The 21,015-nt window shown below is 41.7% G+C and overlaps 1 protein-coding gene across 6 annotated transcripts in view; it reads right to left on the bottom strand.

The window, feature by feature from the left end:
- Positions 1-9,750: 9,750 nt before the first annotated feature.
- The window catches only part of ctnnd1 (catenin (cadherin-associated protein), delta 1), a 30,738-nt gene continuing 19,473 nt past the window's right edge, over positions 9,751-21,015 (bottom strand). For 5 of the 6 annotated variants that reach the window (XM_061067142.1, XM_061067127.1, XM_061067151.1 and 2 more), the window contains 11 exons: positions 19,002-19,119; positions 18,591-18,747; positions 16,797-16,862; positions 16,447-16,574; positions 15,490-15,640; positions 15,171-15,366; positions 14,886-15,076; positions 14,137-14,181; positions 13,829-13,911; positions 12,258-12,352; positions 9,751-11,870 (listed from right to left, as the gene is read on the bottom strand). In XM_061067142.1, the coding sequence (XP_060923125.1) occupies positions 12,293-12,352; positions 13,829-13,911; positions 14,137-14,181; positions 14,886-15,076; positions 15,171-15,366; positions 15,490-15,640; positions 16,447-16,574; positions 16,797-16,862; positions 18,591-18,747; positions 19,002-19,119 (1,195 nt within the window). In that variant the 3' untranslated portion in view covers positions 9,751-11,870; positions 12,258-12,292. The remainder of the gene's footprint in view (positions 11,871-12,257; positions 12,353-13,828; positions 13,912-14,136; positions 14,182-14,885; positions 15,077-15,170; positions 15,367-15,489; positions 15,641-16,446; positions 16,575-16,796; positions 16,863-18,590; positions 18,748-19,001; positions 19,120-21,015) is intronic. The other variant, XM_061067135.1, reaches the window with a different exon arrangement.

The raw sequence follows: 21,015 nt of genomic DNA on the forward strand, positions 1-21,015 counted from the left end.
ACAAACATGTAAACAACATTAAGAACTTTTTTCAGACTTGTATAAATGCTTCAACATGTTGTTAATCAAAACTAAACAACTCTTTCAGCCTAGTCTGCTGAACGAAATGAATACAATAAACCTTTGATTCTTATATACACACACTTCACAACTGTGTGAACTTAATTACGTAGTACCATCAGAACGGAGAACATAAAACTGTATCTGAACTTTACTCTTCCTCATCTCCAGTCACATCAATCACATCCATGTCTTCCTCCTCTTCATCTGGTATTATCTCCATGTTGTGTAGTCCATCCTCTCTGCTCTGCAGTTCGACTGGAGAGCACAGCAGGACATCCACCTCCTCATCTTCCTCCTCCTCACAGTCTGGGGTCCTGCGGATTCCACCAGCATCGGACAGACCTGGACCAGTTTTCTCAGGTGTATGGGGCAGCAAGTAGTCATCTGAGGGTTTGTCTTTCTGAGGCAGGACACTGGGAGACGAGCCTTCGTCATCCTGGACGGCAGTCTGCTGTGTTGTTTTTGGAGCTCCTGTATCATAGGTTGTTCCAGCCGAAACAAAAACAGATAAAGATTGATTATTCTGTCACTTTCCGAAGTTAGTGAGTCTTTTTTAGTTAATTTAGTATAAGTTAATTGCAATGAGAAATAATTTAAGGATGAGGACTAAGTGATTGATTTTGTGAAGCTTTTGTCCGACATGCAAAACATGAAGTAATAAAGCTCTTTATTTGGGTCTCATGGTTACTTGTCATGTCTGTGACTTTGTTACAGTTCCATCAAAAACACATTTCCTCTCCAAACTTCTCAGTTGCTTAAAATAGTGGTTTTGAACTGAAACGAGATTATGGAAAATTTATTTAAGAGAATTATGTTGTTCCTGGTTTTCCAGACAGAGCCGACCTCTATGTTGTGACTAGGGTTGCAAATTTCCGGAAACTTTCCATGGGAAGTTAAGCTCGGGAATTAAAAAAAAAAAAAAAAAACTACGCAAATTAATCGCTGAGCAATAAAAACATCATTCAAAACTCTATTTGAAAGATGTATGGAATGCAGCACACACTGCACGCTGAATTTAAACCCTCCACTGTGCATTCTTCCATCACATGCACAGATAACTCCCAGCATCCTGCACTCTAAAGCAGGGCTATTGAGGCCTGCTGTAGAGTGAAGGACTAGTCAGGTAAGTTTTGATGATATTACTGGGGAAACATATTAGCATGCTGATTGAGCATTGTTCATCTGTTCATCTAGCCTATTTCCATTCATTTATCCATCAATTGTAAAATATTTTCACAGACGATTCCAATTGTTTGGCTAACTATTTATATTTCTGGCATTGCATTAGTGTTTTTTTTACAAACTTTTTTCTCATCTTATTCTACAGAACAATGCCACGTGCACTATCTCATGTGTGGAAACATTTCACCCCATCCAATGTAGAAGGAAAGGCTGTGTACATTGTACAAAGACCTATGTTAAGAATGACACAACGATGCAGAGGCATAAAGTCAAGTGCCCAAAGTTTCCTCAGGGCTCAAATCAGCCTATGACAAAAAAAATGTTTATATTTATGTCTGTATATGACAAGGTAAATACAGTTAGTATAAATTACCCACAACATTTCCCGTTTATTCCCATGGAAAGTTTCCAACTTTGAATATTCCCGGAATTTTGCAACCCTAGTTGTGACCACACAATCTAAATTGAATAGGGATGCATTAGTGTTAGAGCTGAAATAAAATATTCAGACTGAACTCACACGCATGCGATGCGTTACCTCTTGAGAGTGGGCGTGTCAGACGCTTAGTGCCAGTGTGATCATCATAACAACTGTTATATGCTTTCAACACACAACACAACTGTGTCATGCTTGATGTCAATACAATGTTTAAGATAAGTGCACAGGAAATAAAATCCACACTCGGATGAACACATACTAAGTTCACCGGCTGCTTCTGGCTCTTTTTTTCACATTAAATCATTTGATTGGCAGGTGCCTCTGTTGCCACCTGAAAAGTTAAGGTCTGCTCAACTTCTGCGAGCAACACAGCCTAAAGTAACCATAATGCAGTTAGGCTACACATGACATCCCCCCTTTAAAGTCAATGAAAAGTGTTTCAGTTGATTAAATTAACACATACGTGCGAGTCCTGCATGAGTGCATTGTACTACACAACCACTACTTTTATCAGGAGTAGACATTGTTCTCGTTAAACTAAAGCTAGGTTATAAGTGTTGTGAATTAGAGTATGTTTGGATGGTCGTAATGATATTTTTTCATCAGGAACATCCTCGAACTCAGATTAATACCACTAAAGATAAACTGGAGAAGATGTTTGTGATCTGGTTGAACTAAGCCTTTAAACAGGGTTCCACTCATACCTAAATAAAGGGAGTTATATCTCTATCTTGTTTTTCATCAAAATAACAAAAAAACAGGGTTAGGGTAATTCTTCATATTACCACCAGATGACACCAACGTTTTTCAGCCAAACCAATGAATCAAATAAAAATGTTTCAACGGTTCATTAGCTGGAGTTCAGTTCCTAAGTTCCTGATATGACATTTTTTATTTCACTGAACACAACAAAAAAAAGGGCAGAACACAGATCTAACCTTCATCAGGGTTCTTCAGCGGCTGCTCCCTGTCTGCTGACAGCTTGGACACTTCTTCCAAAGCAGCAAAGGAACCCTCTGTTGATTTGTTGAAGACTTGATTGTGATTTTTATCGATGGTGACCACGGCCTGAGATTCTTCCCTCTTGCTCCTGTCTTGAGGCTGAACAATTTCCACCTCCTTCACGAACACCTCAGTCGATTTTTTACATGTGCTGTCTAAGGTAGCCACCCCTTCACTCTCTGCCACTCTTTCAGGTTTATTTGTTTGCTGGTTTTCTTTTGATTTCCTCATCTTTGAGGTTTGACTCTTAATAAGCTTCTGAAACTCCTTCAGAATAACCATTCGTGGTTGTTTGTTGACCCCAGCTATTCTTACGTCTGGGTTTTGGCAATCCATCTCAATGGACATCTTTGTCGGAACCTCCCCTGCTTCTGTACTTCTACTCCGCCTCCTTTTTTTGCACCTTTTCTTTGTTTTGTCCCCCGGCAAACTGACCGTCTGCTGATGACTTCCTTCATTATGGCTGTCCTTTTTGTCCACAGCAGGGATGTTGTTTGGAGCAGTAAGAGCTGGAGGGTTTTTCTTTGGTCTTCCACGCTTTCGGCGCACAACTTCTTGTTTGTTCACCACTCCCTGGGCCACAGATTGTGCAGCTACAACATTTTCTGGGCTTGTCTCACTCAGTGATTCATGGATTATTTTTACAAAACCCCTGGTTTTGATGGGAGTTTGGTCAGCGTTCAGCCCAGACTGCCTGCAGTTCTTTCTTAGACTTTCTGTGACCAACGACTTATTTGGTTTCCCAACAATTTTGGATGGACAGCTCAAAGCGCCTGCAGCCTTTTCTCTTTCCTTCGCCAGCACATTGTTGCTCGACAAACTGACTTGACAAATGCTCAAGTTGATTTTGCTCTTTGTTGCATCACTGATTTTCACGTCTTTGTATGTAAATATAGAACCAGCAGCATCTTGCTGATGACTGGTGGACTTTGTCTTCTTTCTTTTACGTGCGACTTTAACACTTGTAGTGTTGAGTTCTTTCATCTTCCTGGGTTTATATTTAAGCTCCAGAGGATTTGGTTGATCAGCAGATGCCTTTTTTCTCTTGGCCACTTCTCTCGCAGTACAAGATCCTGTCCAGGTTCCTCCATTGGGCTGCTTCAACTCCACATGTTCTTGTTTTAGCTTTGACCAACAGCGGCCATTTATATCCTGTGGTAAAGTCGCACTTTCATTTTTTTTGTGAGTAATGGTACTCGGACGGAACTGCCGTGATACAGGGTTTTCTGCGAGCCAGGTTCGCCTTTGTAGAGATGGCTGCTGCTGAAATGTATTGGCAATATTCATTGAGTTGTTGAGGACACGCTGATAATTTGTTGATGAAGAACAAGGCTCTAAGGGAGAGAGACATCGAGGAAGTCGGAAATCAGCCATGCAAGGTGGCAGAGTATGAATGGACTGTGGCTCATTCCCATTTGTCAGAGGAAAGAGGTCAAAGTTGGGCAGATTTGGTCGTGAAGACGGTTCCTGGAATGCTGAGTAATTTATTTTCTGCCCAGGGGAGAAGAAATCTGAGGGGATGAGTGATCTTGCTGTAGGTGCTGCAGGACATACACGTTCTCGAGTTTTGGAGAGTGGCATTCGATGGTTCATTCCATCTCGTTGTGACATGGATCTGACAGATGAATGATACTGTGAAGAGAACTCCTGCTTCTGTTGGATCAGGGCAGGGTCTGGTAGAACAGATGAAAATGTGGAGCAGCTGGGCAGGTTCTGAGCTGTGAAACAACAGAGGATACCTGAAGCACAGGTGGGAAGACTGACATCAGTCCATTATGAATTACCAAAGCTGCAGTGGTTGAATGTTAGCGTGGTGGATTTGGATAGAAGCTACATACATACCACTACATTTCAGTATTACAACGCATCACTGTTGCTACGTTTACCGACCACAGTACCCTAGAGTCTTCAACTGCCTAAAACAGAACATTTTGGAAACGCCGCTGGGGCAGTTTTAGTTTGAAAACTCCGGGGCAGTGGTATGGACCGGCAAATAAAGTTGTTTGAAACGGGTTAATTGTAATTTTCTAGAACTAAGCAACAAACTAGAGAGTAGACAACTGCTACCTGTTCACACTGGCGCGCACATACACAGTAAACATGAATGATCATGCAACATGCGTTTTCAGTATGAACAGAGATTTAAACTGAAACTGAGCTAAAACCGCTTGGGTGGACAGGTTTAATAATTATTATGGATGTAGCCTTTGATTGTCTGTTGATGTAATCGAATAAGAAGTGAGTGTACCAAGCAATACAAGACTCAGAGTTATTTTGACAGTACTGCTCTGTGCTTAAAATAAGCTGAAACAATCAATCGACAGAAAATCATACAGGAACTAGAGATATGTCAAAATCAATCCTTATTCATTCTGATTCACTGTTTCGTGCTTTTTTTGTCTCAAATAGTAGTAAATATTATTTTGTTTGATTTTCTGTTCACTAACTAAACTTATCTAAAGCAAACTAAAGCATCTACATACCTGTATCTGTTGGGCAATTTGGTGTCCTCAAATCCTGGTAAAACACATACCCTGCACTGCTGACACCAGCTTGCATAAGACTGTGGCCTGCTTCTTCATGTGCAACAGGGGTATGGCAGACAGAAGATCCTCCGCCTTGGCTCTGCTGACCGTGATGAGCCCCATCGCTGTCCCTCTCCAGGTGGGGCAGGATGTCGAGGCCCATCATGATGTCCTCTAGCAGCTTTTCCATCTGCTCATCAGACTCCTCTACAGAGCCCTGACCCTCGATGCCATCGTTTTGGTGTGAAGTGAGGCAGTTGCTCGATGGCACTTGGGAGTCAGACCCTCGACTATTGGGGTGAGGTGGTGATTTGGGGGAGTTGGTGGTGGCTGGCTGAAGAAAGAGGGAGTCTGGATTCTGATCTGAGCTTGGCTGGACAGTGGAGGGAGGAGGTGGGACGTTTAAAACATCCGTGTTTGTCGTTTTGTCCTGTAGACGAGTGAAGAAGATGTGAGCAAGAAGCAGATCTTCGGTTAGGTTCAGGGTAAAAATAAGATTCCAATATAAAATGGGGTCATTCACAAAAACAATACCCTTTATAACTGTTTTCTGCTAATCCCACATGTACAGTTCAGATTGTGCTTCTTTTGGGATATTCTTTGAAACATAGCTACGTCCGCTTTTCTTACTATATTAATTTTTCCATTGGCTAACAAAACCCTTTCACTAAAAACTAGATTGTCAGTCAGAAGAGCATGTGCCTCAACCAAGGCCCAACAGACCCCTTATGAAACTGTATTTAAATTCACTTGATATAAGTTTTTGTTGGGATCTGCTCCAAATTGCACACAATCATAAATATCCTCTAAACATGCCTGATTATTTTCACAAAGAGCCATGAACAATGCTGTGAGAAATCAATGAAAGTGTGGAAAAAAATGTCATGGTAATCAGTCCAGTGTTGATTTAGAGAAATATAAATTCATGTTATTCTGAACACACCACATCATCTTGTCAAATCATATATAGATTCATGGTCATACTTATCTACCTGTTTAAGTGAGGTAAAACTTGACAGGGTGCCACCTGTGTCTTGCCCACTCACCACCTCCCACACATCTCCTGTGGGCCTCCTCCTCCTCAGCTTCACCTGCACGCAGGGAAGAAAAACACAGCAACGAGGAGAACGCCGAGTTAAAGGCCCTGAGAAGTCATCACAATCAAGTCGTGACAACTTTCTCATGACAATAGTTTCCTTGCATTTCTTTTTTCATGAACTGAAGCGTGGAACAGAAAATAGAGATGCAAGTAAACGTTATACAACAGCAGTTAAGTGGATATGAAACCTTGAAACGTGTTTGTCAGGAAATAATCGCACACTGACAACAGCAGGAAGTCACAACCTAACAATATGATCTCCAATAAAACAGTCAGAAAATGTGTTGGAATTAAGATTTGTACAATGTGATTTTGGACACTTGTCTATTCCAGGGTAATTTTGCTGTCTAGCCTGATACTCAATTGTATTTTATCATAATGAGAAATTCCACACAATTGAGACAAGACTTTTCAGTTTGCATTTCACGGATAAATTAAAAAAATGTGTTAGCAGCACATTAACACTGGTGTCTGTCCTTATCACTTAAAGCTCTCTTGACATCTTAGTCTATATTTTATCCATGTACGGCTCAGTGGTATAATCCTGATATTTTTGTATTTTCATTTTTGTGTTTGTCGAAACGTCATCAACATATCAACTCGCCTGCAGGGAATGGTGTCGTGGATGTGTTCTCACATAAAGCCACTCTAGAGTCTTGACTATGTCAGGAGATTTAGGAGGAGGGTGCATGTGTCAGTGGTGATAAGATACATTAGTGTCAGAATTTATGTACACAACTAACCTTGGCAGAAATCTGAGGGGTCTCTGTCATCTCCTGCATCCGTTTCATTTTGGCCAGGCTCTTCATCCCGACACAGACGTGCCTCTTGTCTGAAGACTTTGCTCTCTCCTCCTCTGGTGTCTCATCTCTGTTAAATTGTCTTGGCTGCTCTGTACCACGCCTGCTGTCAGCCGTCTCACCGTCCCTTATTCCATTCTCAGGGTTTGTCCCATAATCTGCCGAAACCTGTATGCTTTCCTCAAACTCAGACGACTGCTGGACGGTGCTGTCTTCCTGATGCCTCTGGGAGTTTGAGTCATCATCAAGAGAGAGCCGGCATGTCAACATATCCCTGGACAAAGCTGGAGTTGAAGTGCTATTGGTCACAATTCTACAGGGATTGCTTAATGGAGAGTTCCCATCACTTGGTACGCCACTATGCATGCTGGGAATGACTGGGCAAGACATGGAGGACATTTGTTTAACTTGTGCGATGCTTTGGGGTTGCAACAAGACAGGAAGATCCAAACTTTGAGCTCCAGGCTCTGGGGTTGGCGGTGTAACTTGTGTGGAGCAATCAATAAACCTGACCAATGACCTTTCACCAGCTATAACAGTCTGTGTTCCTGTAGATGTAGTGGTTCTCTTTTCAGCTGGAGCATCTGTATCCTTCCTTTCAGCCATCTCAGCCTGAACTTGTGCATCTTTCATTGTCCTGCTTTCATTCCTGCATCTCTTTTCTGCTTGAAAGCCATTCTGTCTGTCACTCTCGGGATTCTTCTGCCTGCTCTCCTGGGGTTCTCCCCTCGATATTTCCCCCTCTTTGAGGTCTGTGATCCCAAACTGGCGGGCTAACGCTAGCACGTCGTTCTGCTCCACGCTCCCTTTTACCTCCATCTCGCCAGAGTACAGCAGACCAACCAGCTTCAGCAGGGTCGGGGCCTTCACAGCCTGGAGCTGGAGCTGATACTTCTGGCCGGGTGAGGGTGACGGGGAGGACGACAGCTTCCAAGACAGGTAAGGGCTGAGCGCTGCAAGAACGCAACTGTGGGCGGGTACTGAAATACCTTCGCGCAAAAAAAAGAGATGATCAAAAAATAAGTTTATATATTTGGTTTCACTTGAATTTAAACCGTGTGCTCCGTCAGCATTGTGTTTTCATAGGCTGTACGGCTCACCCTCCGTCTGTAGCAGTGTGTCACAGAACTGGGAGTTGTTTTGTTGTCTCTGCAGCTCTCCCACAAGCTGCATCTCAAAGCCGGGCCACCGGTATCTCTGCATGTCCACATAGGAACTGAGAGGAAAGAAACAGGTGGAGGACAAGAGTGGAGGATTGGGGTTAAAAACTGTTATGGACGAATACACAAAGATCCAGAACACTCACTCGTGGTACTAGTGGTATGTTACCTATGTTTGCATATGTTCAGATGAAGCTATACAATGAGTCTACATCAAAAAATCCACACTAGCTCTATGCTGGTGGTGTTGAATTTCTTCCTTCAAGCTCGAGTCCTCCACCAGAGGGAGCCTGAGGGTTCTTTGCAGTAAGTTAGCAGTTCTTAGGGCTGCTCTCTTCTAGACAGATCTCAGATGTTGATCCTGGCATTGGCTGCAGTCACTCTCTCAGTTTGGGGTTAACAGCCCTGAGTGATCCGATTACCACTGGCACCACTGCTGCAGTCACTTTAAAAAAAATTCTCTAGCGTCTCCTTCAGCCCTTGGTATTTTTCAAGCCACATGCTAAATGGCCCTCTAGTGGTTAAGTTTAGGACGTCACTTATAATTATGACGTTGGAGTGAAGTCTTTGTTGAAAAGTTGATTATTATATTTTGTCTTTTCTATTAAGTTCATGTCGTTTTTTTGCTTGAATATTAGGACTAGACCATTAAGGAAATGGTTCAAATCAAGAATGCTCCTGAATAAACTTGTACCAACATCTTGATTATAATGAACAAGGAGATAACTGTTTACAAATATGAACTCTGTGACTTTGTAATGTCACCACAGCGGAGTTTGGCTCGGCACGGCTCGGCACGGCTCGGGTCACTTTATTATGATAGCAGGTGGTGGCTCGTAGCACGTGGTGCGGGTGTGCTACGCTAGCATTGATGAACTTGACTTCAAACTTCTTAACTTCTACAATCAACCTCGTGTTTTTACCTCAGGCACCTGCTTTAGCCACATGCTACAACTCGACGATCACCTCCACAATGAGCTACGCGTTAAAATACAGATAGTTGCATAATTAATCACTATGCGGCTAGTAGCTAGCTAGCTTATTAGCAGAGATCGGGGAGGGGGGGGTGCTCAACAGCGTCATTAAATATCGAAAGACCACTCTATTTCCAAATGATTCTTTCAAACATGTAGCCCGTTAGGTTTTATAAACGTTATTTGAGCTTTAAAACAGTGCAACTTCAACTATTTAATTAGCAAGTTAGCTAGCTCTGTAGTTAAATAGTCGACATGGAGGCTAAAGCTTCGTAGCTAGAGAAGGACACTTACCTGTGTTTCCCTGTCGCAGTAGATTTGGTTTTTACACTTTAATTCAAGCGACATTGAGCTAAACCTGTGAAACAACCTGTGAAATAACGTCAGAGGCTAAACACATCTCCTCCTTACCTGAGTCAGCGAGGCAATGACTGACAGCGCCACCTGCTGGACGGGTCACCCATCACGAAGCGGTGTGCTCAACAAAAAAAACAAGGGCTACGAGAAATCATTTTCTTTTTTATTAAAAACAGTATTGCTAGTTACATAATTCATTCATAAATGAGAATGTGCAACTTTTAAGAGCCAAGGCAAAGAGATTAAGGTGTAGTCCAGAATCAGATTTAGTTTTTACCCATTAGTGTTCCAGTATGTGATGTTGGAGGATTTTGTTTAGCTAACGTATTCTGCATTTAAACCATTAACTCAAAGTTTTCAATCTAAACATAAAAACTCATTGCATATGCGTTCACCCAGAGCACCCGAAACAATTAAACCCAAATCAGAATATCAAAAAAAAGTATATAAAATCATTAAAATTAACAAATATTCTCTTGTATATATAGTTTTAATGTGCTTTTATTTTTTTCTCCATTTTATCTAATGGCAAATTCTGATCTGAGCCTCCTTACACAGATTTTCTACCACAAACCCTCACGCTCCTCATGTCTTTTAGTCGGTCCGCTCTCAAAGGCAACGTGTTACTTTGAGGAACTGAGGCTTCCTCTGTAGTGTTTCAGTTGGCATGGAAAATGTTCAAATGGGGGGGGGGGGGGGCACACATAAGCCTCCCCAGTGCTTCTTATATCTACCACTCAGTAAGTATCTACATCTCACTCTGCACTAGGAATATGCATTTGTCTACAGAACGAGCACTGGAACTGTGTCATCTCCCATGTACTGGTCTGAAGTCGTAAAGCCAGGCAGACTGTGGGTTTGTGAAGCAGTCAATGATACAGAACTCAAGAGTTTTATACCTCGTAAAAAAAAAAGAAAAAAAAGAATCAACTCTTACATACATACAAGTTCACATCTTCCATCAGCTTGCAGAATAGAAAACTGCTGAGTTCCATATACAGTATTATTCCAATTAGTAACCTACTGAGAAAAAGACTCTTTGATTGGTCACCAATGTCATGTTGAGCACACCCATCAGACCTATCCTGAATGAGCGAGGCACTCCAGTTAGCCCACTGTGCGAGACCATCTTGTATGTACACATTCATAAAGATTATGGACAATGAGATGGACCCCATGAATCCCGTGATATCGCCCAGAGAATTACAAAGAGGCTTAAATGTTACACAAAGATAGAAACATAGTACAGACGTATTGTCTATTCCTCCGCTCCATTTCTGTCCCCTTTATATCTACAGATCACAATCAAATACAGAACTATGCAGCATTCGCATGCACCTAGGGGATGGTCTGTCACTGACGAACACTGCGTACAAAACAAAACAGCTGACATTTCAATGTAGCTGCTGTTAAAAAGAGTGTGTGTGTGTGTGTGTGAAGTTCTTGCATTAAATATTGGCAGTCGCAGCAGTAGCAGTGTCATTTGGCACATGTACATAACTGTGATACAGAGCAAAGCAAAAAGATTAGCAACCACTACCAACACAGAAGCAGAAGGTTTACACATATCTGATTACTTGATAAACATTGGTTCTCAGTGGTAGGAAGTTTTTTTTGTCATATTTAACAATCAGAAAAAAAAGAAACATTCCCTCAGTTTGATCAAAACAGAGTGTAATAGCCATTTATGTTTCACCAAAAAGTGTCCTGTTCTGATCACCGGTTCATTTGAATGCGTTTAATAAGTCTAAGCTCCGACCTCCAGGAGATACCAAAGTCCTCGGATGACGCCCGATGAGCGTTAGTGTTGTCCAAGTCGTAGTGTTGTTGTGAAGTGATGTAGTGTTTTGGCCACAGTATCTGATCGAGTGGTAGGCATCTTTTCTTTTTTTTGGGAGTTTAGGGTCGCGCAGAGCTTAAAGTGGTCATAGTGTCACATCCGCTAGTCCACAGGGAGTGTAGTAGCTCCCCCTCAGTTTCCCATGTGGTTTCATTAGTGTGTCAGTCGCAGGGGAGGAATGTAACAAAGACGAAGAGAGAGAGAGAGAGAGAGAGAGGGAGGGAGAGAGGGAGAGATGGAGACAGCGAGAGAGAGAGACAGAGAGAGAGAGAGAGAGAGAGAGAGAGAGATGGGCTGCAAAAAGAGTGAGGAGGGACAGAAGAGTTAAGTGTTAATCCCATCGGCAGCGTGGTGATCCCCCATTGTCAGTTCAGCAAGGGCAGTAGGTGGGAGGAGGCTGTCGTCTTGTGATGCACACAATCAGTTTTTCTGCAAGAGAAGAAGAGGCCACCAGTGAGGGCATTGATCATGCGCAGTGGTTAACGTGAGGCACCCAAGTGGGAAGAAGCACATGTTTGAAAATTAAGATTCACAGGAAAAGTACGATACATAACCTTGGCTGCAGGCAACAATGTTACAACACTTCAGACAAAAATTACACAAACTGTGCAGTGAGAAAAAAAACACATCTGAGGAGAACTTAAATAAAGTTCACTGACACTTTTCACCAGCAGGGGGAGCAAAACCAACACATTCATATACAGTATTATGGAAGCTCACTGAAACATTGTCAAACACAGTCACAGTTGTACTACACAACACAAGACATCAGGCCAGACAGTGAGCTGAGAGCAGCAGCCGGGGGGACACACATACCATGCGCTGACATGCAGTGTGACAGTGGGTGTAGCCTAACCATCGTAAGAATCCATTAGAGGCAAAGAGGCCTGCCTCTCCCCATACATCCCTCCCTGAGAGAGAGAAAGAGAGAGAGAAAGGAAGAGTGTGTGATAGATTCAGACAGAAAGAGGAGGAGAGAGACAGAAACAAGGCACGAAGCGATGAGGGGGTGAGTAAAGGAGGAGGGTTAAGTGTGAACGACGTGAATAATAAGAGGAAAAGAAACAGGAGAGGATAGATGGGAAAAAAGTGGAGGGAAATAAGGCATTGAATGAGAAGAGAGAAAGGGGTTAGAGAGGTTTGTTAATTGTTGACATGTTTCAGGGTGAAAAAAGAACACCAGTGAGTAATTATGTGCAAGTCACATCAACCACAGTGCTTTAATGAGACGTGAATTGTGTATGAGTTCTGTGTGTGTGTGTTCGAGCATGTTCATTCACACGGTTCTGTTTTCAGCTTAAAGGGATATTTCACAGAAAAATGAAAATTCACTTGGATGACACCACAGGAGCAGTATGGAGGCATGTTAGGTTTTTTCTGTTGTTTAATTACATCTTAAGAAGTGGTTACCATTTACTTCAATTGTAGTGGATTATACTGCAACAAAGTTTACCGCTGCATCTCCAAAAGTGCTTTGTGGACTCAACACTTCATCCGCCCCTCCCTCGGCATATTGGTTAGTAGATAATGAGTGAATTTAAATTTTTTGGCAACTATCCCTTTAACGGTGTCATAGTCATCACCAAAGTGACACAACCTAAATTGTGCGATACCTTAATCACTGTTATAAATGAGTAAGGTCAGGTATCCACACTTTTTTATGTAAACGTTGTCGCTGTTTTGCGATAGCGAAAGGTGGAAACACCAGCAACCTTCACTGCCACTTAAAAACGTCATGTCCGTAAATGAGGTGGCAACGGCATCCGCACCTAAACCAGCAGCTGATAACCAGCCCCAGTGGAGCATGTTCCGGAACCTCACTGGTGTCACTCCAGATGTCGTTAACCGCTGCCACACCATAAACGACAAGACTAGTAAGAGATGGAAAGATGTTTCGAGACCGGACATGCTTCTCCTCCCAAAATTTGGAAATAATAAAGTAATACTGTGGTACAGGTACAGTCTCATTCCAAAAGTGACCAATACTGGGATATTAATTTGAGGTTATATTGCTGAATATCATCAAGAATTCTAGAAGTTCAAGAGATGTGTTCGTACCAGATGATTAATCTTTTTCCGACGACTTCCAATTTTTTTCCTCCTGACAGCTTCTTCTCTACAGACCACACTAAGGTTTCATGAATTCACTGGAAAATGTGTGTAACAGAGTTACATCCTGTGAGACCCTATTCTGCAGTGACAAAAAAAGACTGCTCTGATCTTTACTTTTAATTCACACAATCATGTGTTGCAGGTGAAGTGTAGGTCGTATGTAATAGAGCTTATGTTAGAATTAAAGGTTGTTAGTTAAGTTTGCTTTAAGGTGCAGTCATGCAGGTTATGTACGTAGGAGGGGTGTTGTGTGTGCACATGTGGCCAGTGCTTACCTGTACTGCATCTTTGTCAGCAGGATCGAGTGTATTTTCTAGAGTGTTCCTTCTCCCTCTCTGGTCCAGTGTGGAGTAGGCATCTTCAGGAGAAAAACATGTTAACCTATTGTTCACACAATGTGTGTCTGCGCGCCTGCAGCGGACCTTCTACATTCTGGTGTAACAACTGTATTTAGTTGAATAAAAGTATAACTATATATTCAACTACATGCCATACTCTACGGTATGAATTAGATTTACACTTGATTTTAATCTCGATCCCCAAATCCTTAACCCAGGTATGTGTGTTCTCTGTTTTGACTCACCTGGTCCCAAGTCATTCATTGGAATCATATCCCGGTCCCCTTTGCCTGTGTTTCAAAGACACAAACACATTGAGCATCACTATCCCTGTCAAATTCCTTGTTTATGTAAACTTACTTGGCTAATAAAACCTGATTCTGTGCAAAGTTAAATGTTTCTGTTCCCTCAGAGAGCCAGAGCATCTCCAACTAAAGACAGAAGTGTGTAGGTGTGCGAGGTGTTGAATTCTAATTCAAGCCAGCTACTATTTGCAAATATTTAGTTAAAGTTAGGAAACTTCTAAGTCAGTGTCAAAAAGCATAATTTCTTAGACATATATAACAGACATTTAAACAAAGTGTGGTGATGAACAACTCTAGTTGAGATTATCTAAAATATCCCACTGTGGTCCTTAAATGTCTTGCATCCTAGAGTTAATTCTTTGAAATCTGTAAAGAGCCTATATAGGAACAAGCTGCTAGTGAATCAGACAAATCTTAGTTTGGACTGAAATATCCAAAATCTTCATTAATTCATCATTATTCAGAGAACAAAAACCAAATACTTAATTTAAAATATATCAAAATCACAGTCAGTTATTCATTTTAAAGAAGTAGCAATAGTCAGCTTAGTCTTAATAAAGCTTTGATTCAAATGAACAGAAAAATAAGAAAAACTTAACGCTGCTTTACAAACAAAACTTTACAGAAGATCTATGGGAAGAGGAACCTTTGCTTTCACTACATCAACAACGAGCCATTCACTCCCTCACCTTTGTCTATGAGTGTACTGTCCTCATTATATCCTCCATTGGCCCTGCTGTTGTTGCTGGGAGGGTTCAGGTTGACCATGAAGTCCGTCTTCTTCCAGCCGTCCTTCTCCAAAGTGCGCCGCAGCTCCTTGTAGCCCCACACTGTCTGCAGCACCAGGCCGGCGCCACGCACCTCCCGCTCTGAACGATTACTGTTGGACAGAACAGCGAAGGGACGGAATTCAAAATAAAGATCTTACAATGAGAGGAGGAAATTCAAAACTGTGAAACAGAGAGGCGTCTTACCCGTCCTTGTTAATGAGCACCAGTCTCTCGATGCCCTGTGAGGCCCTGAGGATCTTGGCTGCTTCAAGGCTGGAGCCCAGCACCTCATGAAGCGTGCTCAGTACCGACACCACCGTCTCTTCTGACAGCGCTCGCACCGGCTGACTCTGACCCCCACCGGGCAGGTTGGCAACAAGGTGAGGCACTGCATGTTTTCCTAACAACACACGAGAGGTTAAAGCATTTCCGTATTATTCTGGTTTCCATGAATCTTACTGGTATTCCATGTTCACGTGTGAGCTCTTACGTAATGCAACTGAGACACACAGAAAGCACTCACCTAGTAGATCTCTATTACGTGCATCAATAGCCATGTTGCGGAGGGCTCCAGACATGGCTCGGACCACGCGGTCGTTCCCGTGTGCCAGCAGCTCAGTCATCATGGGTAGACCCTTCTCCTGGCGCAGCAAGGCACGGATGTATCGCCCATACTAAACACAGACAAACATATATTTTTGTTTAATTAAGGGGCCCTTTTATAAGTGTGTGACTGACTGATGACCTGCCCTGGGTGAACACAGCCTAAGGTATCATGCATGCCGATATTACTCTCCAGGATGTATCATCTGCTTGATGACATGTGCTGAACCTGAGGGTGCCTCCCTGCCTCTATTCCAACGACTTCACCACTGTTCACCCCTTGTAGGTAAAACACACAATTGCACTCAAGTAGTCTCCCATCAGTGGGAACTGGAAAGAAGTGCACAAAGCACCATCTTTGACTAAATTTGCAATATGACTTTAAAATTTAAAATTAAACTGCACATTTACAGAATTTTGTAGATGATCGTATCAAAAGAAATCTGACTGTTTACACAGTAATCATAAATCATACTGGAGATCGGCAAGTATTAGGTAATATTTCAAACTCGTTTTCCTGGATTATTGAGTCTCCTATAATTGTATGCAGCATATTTAACCACTAAAAGAGTATTTATGACGGGACTTACCTGCCTTTACAATATTCAAAAGATTTTTATTATTAATTTTTTCACATTTGGATGTTCAATGTCAAAAAGTAGAAGCAGCGGCATGTGTAAATGCTGCATATTAATGCCTTTCCCAAAATTACATGAGGTTGTCTAAGCTCTGTTTGTTCCTGGAGAACGCAGCCAGAGGCGTGCATTGTAACTCATGTTTGCTCTAATTCCCTCAATCTGGGACAATAGTTACTCAGCACAGGGAGCGATGGTGCTCTGAAAAAAATAAAGAAAAAGAGGCAGATAGTTGTTCTTACAGTCCAGCGGCCGGCACACAGGTTCTGAACAGCTCCAGCCGATGCCTCCAGCACAGTGGGGTTCTTAGACTCCTTTAGCAGAGAGGTATAGATGCGGACCACCTCTGGCTGGAACAACAGCTCGTAGCCTACAGGAAACGAGGGAGAGTGCATGGAGAACAGGTGGAGAAGGAGGGGAAGTGTGGAGAGTAAAGACATAAGGAGGGATTGGTTAAAAATAAGCAGAAGAAACAGAAGGGAAGACAAGTGTAGAAGAGTGACAGAAGGAACATATGGGTTATTAGCAACTGCTTATTTCTTTTCCCTGGTACAATATATACAGTGAATGTGTTGACGGATTCAGTCTTTACCTTTAGCTGGTGCGGTCCTCTTTGGAATGTCTATCACATCTGCAGCTGCATCCTCATCTTTCCTACCTGGAAGCAGGCAGCAAAATTACAGTCTTACAAACACATCAAATTAAAAATATATAATAGATTTATTTTTGGAGAGGGGTATCTACTGTCAGTCTACATCCATACTAAAACGTATTCATTTGAAATCAGTTTTAATCCCTGTCTAAATTTAAATGCAGCATTTAACTGCACAACAGCTGTCCGTGATTATCAATGTTTTGTTCTACAGTTGTAGCCGAGGCTGATGCCAATTGTTTTCTATCTAAAGGGGGTCTTGTGATAGGACCCTGGCAAATGCTGTGATCGAAAAGACCCAATCAGCAAGCGGTTGTGAGTTTCTTTGTCGTTTTTTTCTGAACATCTCAATTTTTGCCCGTCCAGACCTCAATCTACGCTCTAGTGGACGTCAGGCATTTCCATACCAGGGTTGATGTATTTTCATATTAAAACTCAATAGTGTGGATGTAGCCTGAGAATAATCATTTTTGTGGTTAGATGTATATTGTCAGAGTAAAATAGAAACCGACCAACAAGTGATGAAGGTAATGATCTGAATATTTCAATATAATTCTCTCACAGTGAGAAAGAAGGGTGCATGTTAGTAACAACCTGTTAGCTCAGCTACAGCTACTCTACTACTGCTATTACTACAACAAAAGCAGGCAGCAGAAGCACAGTGCCGTCAAACAGAGGTAAGGAGCTTACCTTTGGAAAACCACTCATCTGTAGCCCAGCACAAAAACACGAGAGAAACATGGAGAGGAGAGAAGACAGAAAAAAGGAAGGGATGAAGAGGGACAGGATGGCAAAACAGGAGGAAGAGAGAGCATTAAGATAAGGGCAAAGCAGCCATAACTGAGGCCCCCAGTCAACACCTGATTACATTACAAAGGCACTGCTACCACCACACACAGTCAATTATGTGACATGCCAAGTGTGAAGGTGTCAAAGCAAAGCAAAAACTTGTTCATGTAATTTCATATTACACATCATAAACACTCAGTTTGAGGCCTAACAGGTTCTTTAGATGGAATCTTCTCTCTCACATAGTAGTTATATGTTCTGTCTCATTTATAACATTGTAAAATCTAGTCTGGCTCCATGTAAAAGTGCAATAACAGTATATGTGACCTTTTTTTCTTTAGGTCACTGTTAAAAAATAAATCAACCATCAACTCAGTGTTCTGGTTACTTAATAATGATAGTAATGCTGTGATTAGTTGATCATCAGAATAAATAAATATTTAGATTATAAATACAATTTTTCCAACTTTTGACATTTCAACAACAACAATAATTGATCGATAAAGATGGATGGATAATGAAAACAAACAAGTTTCACACTGCCTCATTTTATCTGAATAAAACAAGAAACATCAAAAACAAAGAAAGCCAGAAGAGAGATGGTCTTTGACACTGTAAAATAATTTTATAATTGAAACTGGAATAACCACAAAGCAGTAGAAAGGGGTTGTGTAGTTGAGGAAAACGTAATCAATACTCTCAGTGAAACACAGAGTGTGAGAGAGCATGAGCTTCCTCTCAGTCGGGGAAATTGTTCACATTCCTGTGCAAGCAAGTGTTTTTGTTAGTGCAAGTGTGTTTGTGTGTGAGTGTGTGTGTGTGTGTGTGTTTGTGTGTGAGTGTATTAGACGAGTTAGACAGAGTTGACAACAGTGACATCACAGTTATCCTGATTCTTTCTCCTACTGACTAAACAAATACAGCACATTGGTCTCTCTCTCTTACCTTTGCCCTTGCGTGAGCTGAAGCAGCCGCCCTTCTGGCTGGAGGGGGCAGGGCCCTGGTTGATGGGTGCGGCCTCCTGGTAGCGCTCACAGCCAGGGATTTCACGGTGAACCTGATAGGACAAGTTCCTCAGCAGACACATGCTGTTCTCTATCAACTGGTGGGTGGAAAAGGGGATGACAGAGAAAAAGAATGAAGAATTAATATTGTATAATAGAAACTAATCCTGCAAAGTTTCTCATTGATACACCAAATCACCTACTGGCAGTCGAACATATACACTGAATCTTAATTCAATTATCCTTTCAAAATACCTGAACTTAATGGTCTCTATTGCTTCAAAAAAATCCACTTAATTGATAACTAGGGGGGAAATGCTTCAATTGTCTAATGTTAAATAAATCCACAAACCTTATTGTCAACATCTTTACAATCGATCTGGGATTGGACGATGTACATAAGCGAATCGACCAATCCTGTGCATTCCCTCAGCTTCCTCCTCGCCTCACTTCGCTCTGAACTCACGTTTCTTCAGACGAGCGGAAAGTTGAGAGGATGAGAAAGAAGAATGTAAAACAAAATGGGGATTAGCGGCTGGAGAAATAAACAAGTCACTACAATAGGAATTCCTGCACACAATGCTTGAACACAGCCCCCAAGATCTGTTTGAATGAAACTCTTGTTAAAAAATCCTGCTTTACAAAGAGTTTGGTTCAAGTTACAGCTCGGGACCAATTTCTTCCCTCTCTCTGTGATTGAGTCCCACTTAAAAGATCTAACAGCAGTGAGTGGATAGATGGAAAATTGATACCATTTACTTCTTCATTCACTGATACAGAACGGACGTAAAGAAAAGGACCATAGAAGGAGGAAACTCAAGACATCCAGCCTTTTGTGCTGGCCTGTTTTTCCTGGTGACAGACGCGCCCTCTCACACATAACAGGACGCATTCCCCTCCACAGCAGGGGGCACTCATTTCACTTCTCTGCAACATTTCTGATAGTAAATACAAACTAAATCAGATCAGCAGAGCAGCACAGGAGAGGTGCCATAGTCCTACACATTTACTACATTTCTCTGATTCTACTGTCAGGTGAAGTCACTGTCAGTGACTCCTGTTTGCGCACAGGAAGAGAAAGAAAGTATGCACTTCAATGAGGGAGGATTAATCAGTGTTAGATCGTCTACCTCTAGATTAACCTTTGAGTCGACACAATAACAGAGCAGCTGTTCACGGACACACAAGCACCAAATAATGCCACCTGTCTGCCAACTGCTCATCCTCTGATCAACATTGGTCAGCCATGTGTGAGGACACAGGGAGCTAATATAGGTGTGAAAAGTCCTTTTCGTAGAGCCGATCACAAGTGAACAGCTATACGTACATTTGTTCACACCTGGCATTAAAATGTCAGAACGGGTTCCAAGTCTCCCATCTACTGCTTTACACGACTTTATATACAAAATAAAATTTCACCCAATTTACCTAAAACCTACAGGAATCATCTTTCAATACAATACTTTTCAACTGAGGATTTAAACAAGTTTTCCTTTTGATGTGCCACCTATCAGATCACACCCCAGTTACCTCTCCTCTCTCTTCGTTTAAGCAAGTTTAAAAAAAACTACTGTTCATCTTAAAACTATCCATTCATATGATCATATTCATGTTACATGGGGAGATATGTGATGCTGACAGACATCAGCAATTATGTTGAATATGTGCAAACGAAAAAATATGGTTAGAAAAAGCAAGAACCAATGAACCACAAGCACCCGAGTAATTATTATAATATACAATTAACGTCTGAATGTTTATGAGTCAAGATCAACATTCTGTTGGTGAATTCTCAGTAATAATCTGTAGAATTTATCTGAAAATGCAGGTCTAGTTATACCGTGTAGTGAACGATACTGCCCAGACCCTCTCTGCAAATACCAAAGTTTTCAAATGATCAAGATTACCAAGTTATTCACACATATTTCTCTACAGCCACAAGTGAACGCTGTAATTAACCGTGTGGCAGAGGGGAATGCACAGATAACAGACCTGGAGGCTGGAACATACTGTTTACACTGTTGAAGTCAATGCCCCACTGTCCTCTGCTTACCCCCTCCCTGTAAACTCTTCCATCCGTCCACATCACTGGGACGATTTAATTCACCCAGAATTCCTTCTTTAATAAATAACTGACATTTAGCCCACGAGTATTTCAATGGGTTAGGGTTTCATAGAGCACTGATTCCAAAACAGAATTTCGAAAGGGATATACTTGCTCATTGGCCTTTTTCTATCAACTCAGAAAGTGTATTTTACTGAAGTTATATTATAGATATGATACAATCCTGTTTCCCATTAATTATCTAGACTGTGGCGGCCATAATAAAATAAGAGTTCTTTTACTTAGCGTATGCAGCATTTTT

The sequence above is a fragment of the Limanda limanda genome, chromosome 2 (assembly GCF_963576545.1).
Source record: "Limanda limanda chromosome 2, fLimLim1.1, whole genome shotgun sequence".
NCBI classification, from domain to species: domain Eukaryota; kingdom Metazoa; phylum Chordata; class Actinopteri; order Pleuronectiformes; family Pleuronectidae; genus Limanda; species Limanda limanda.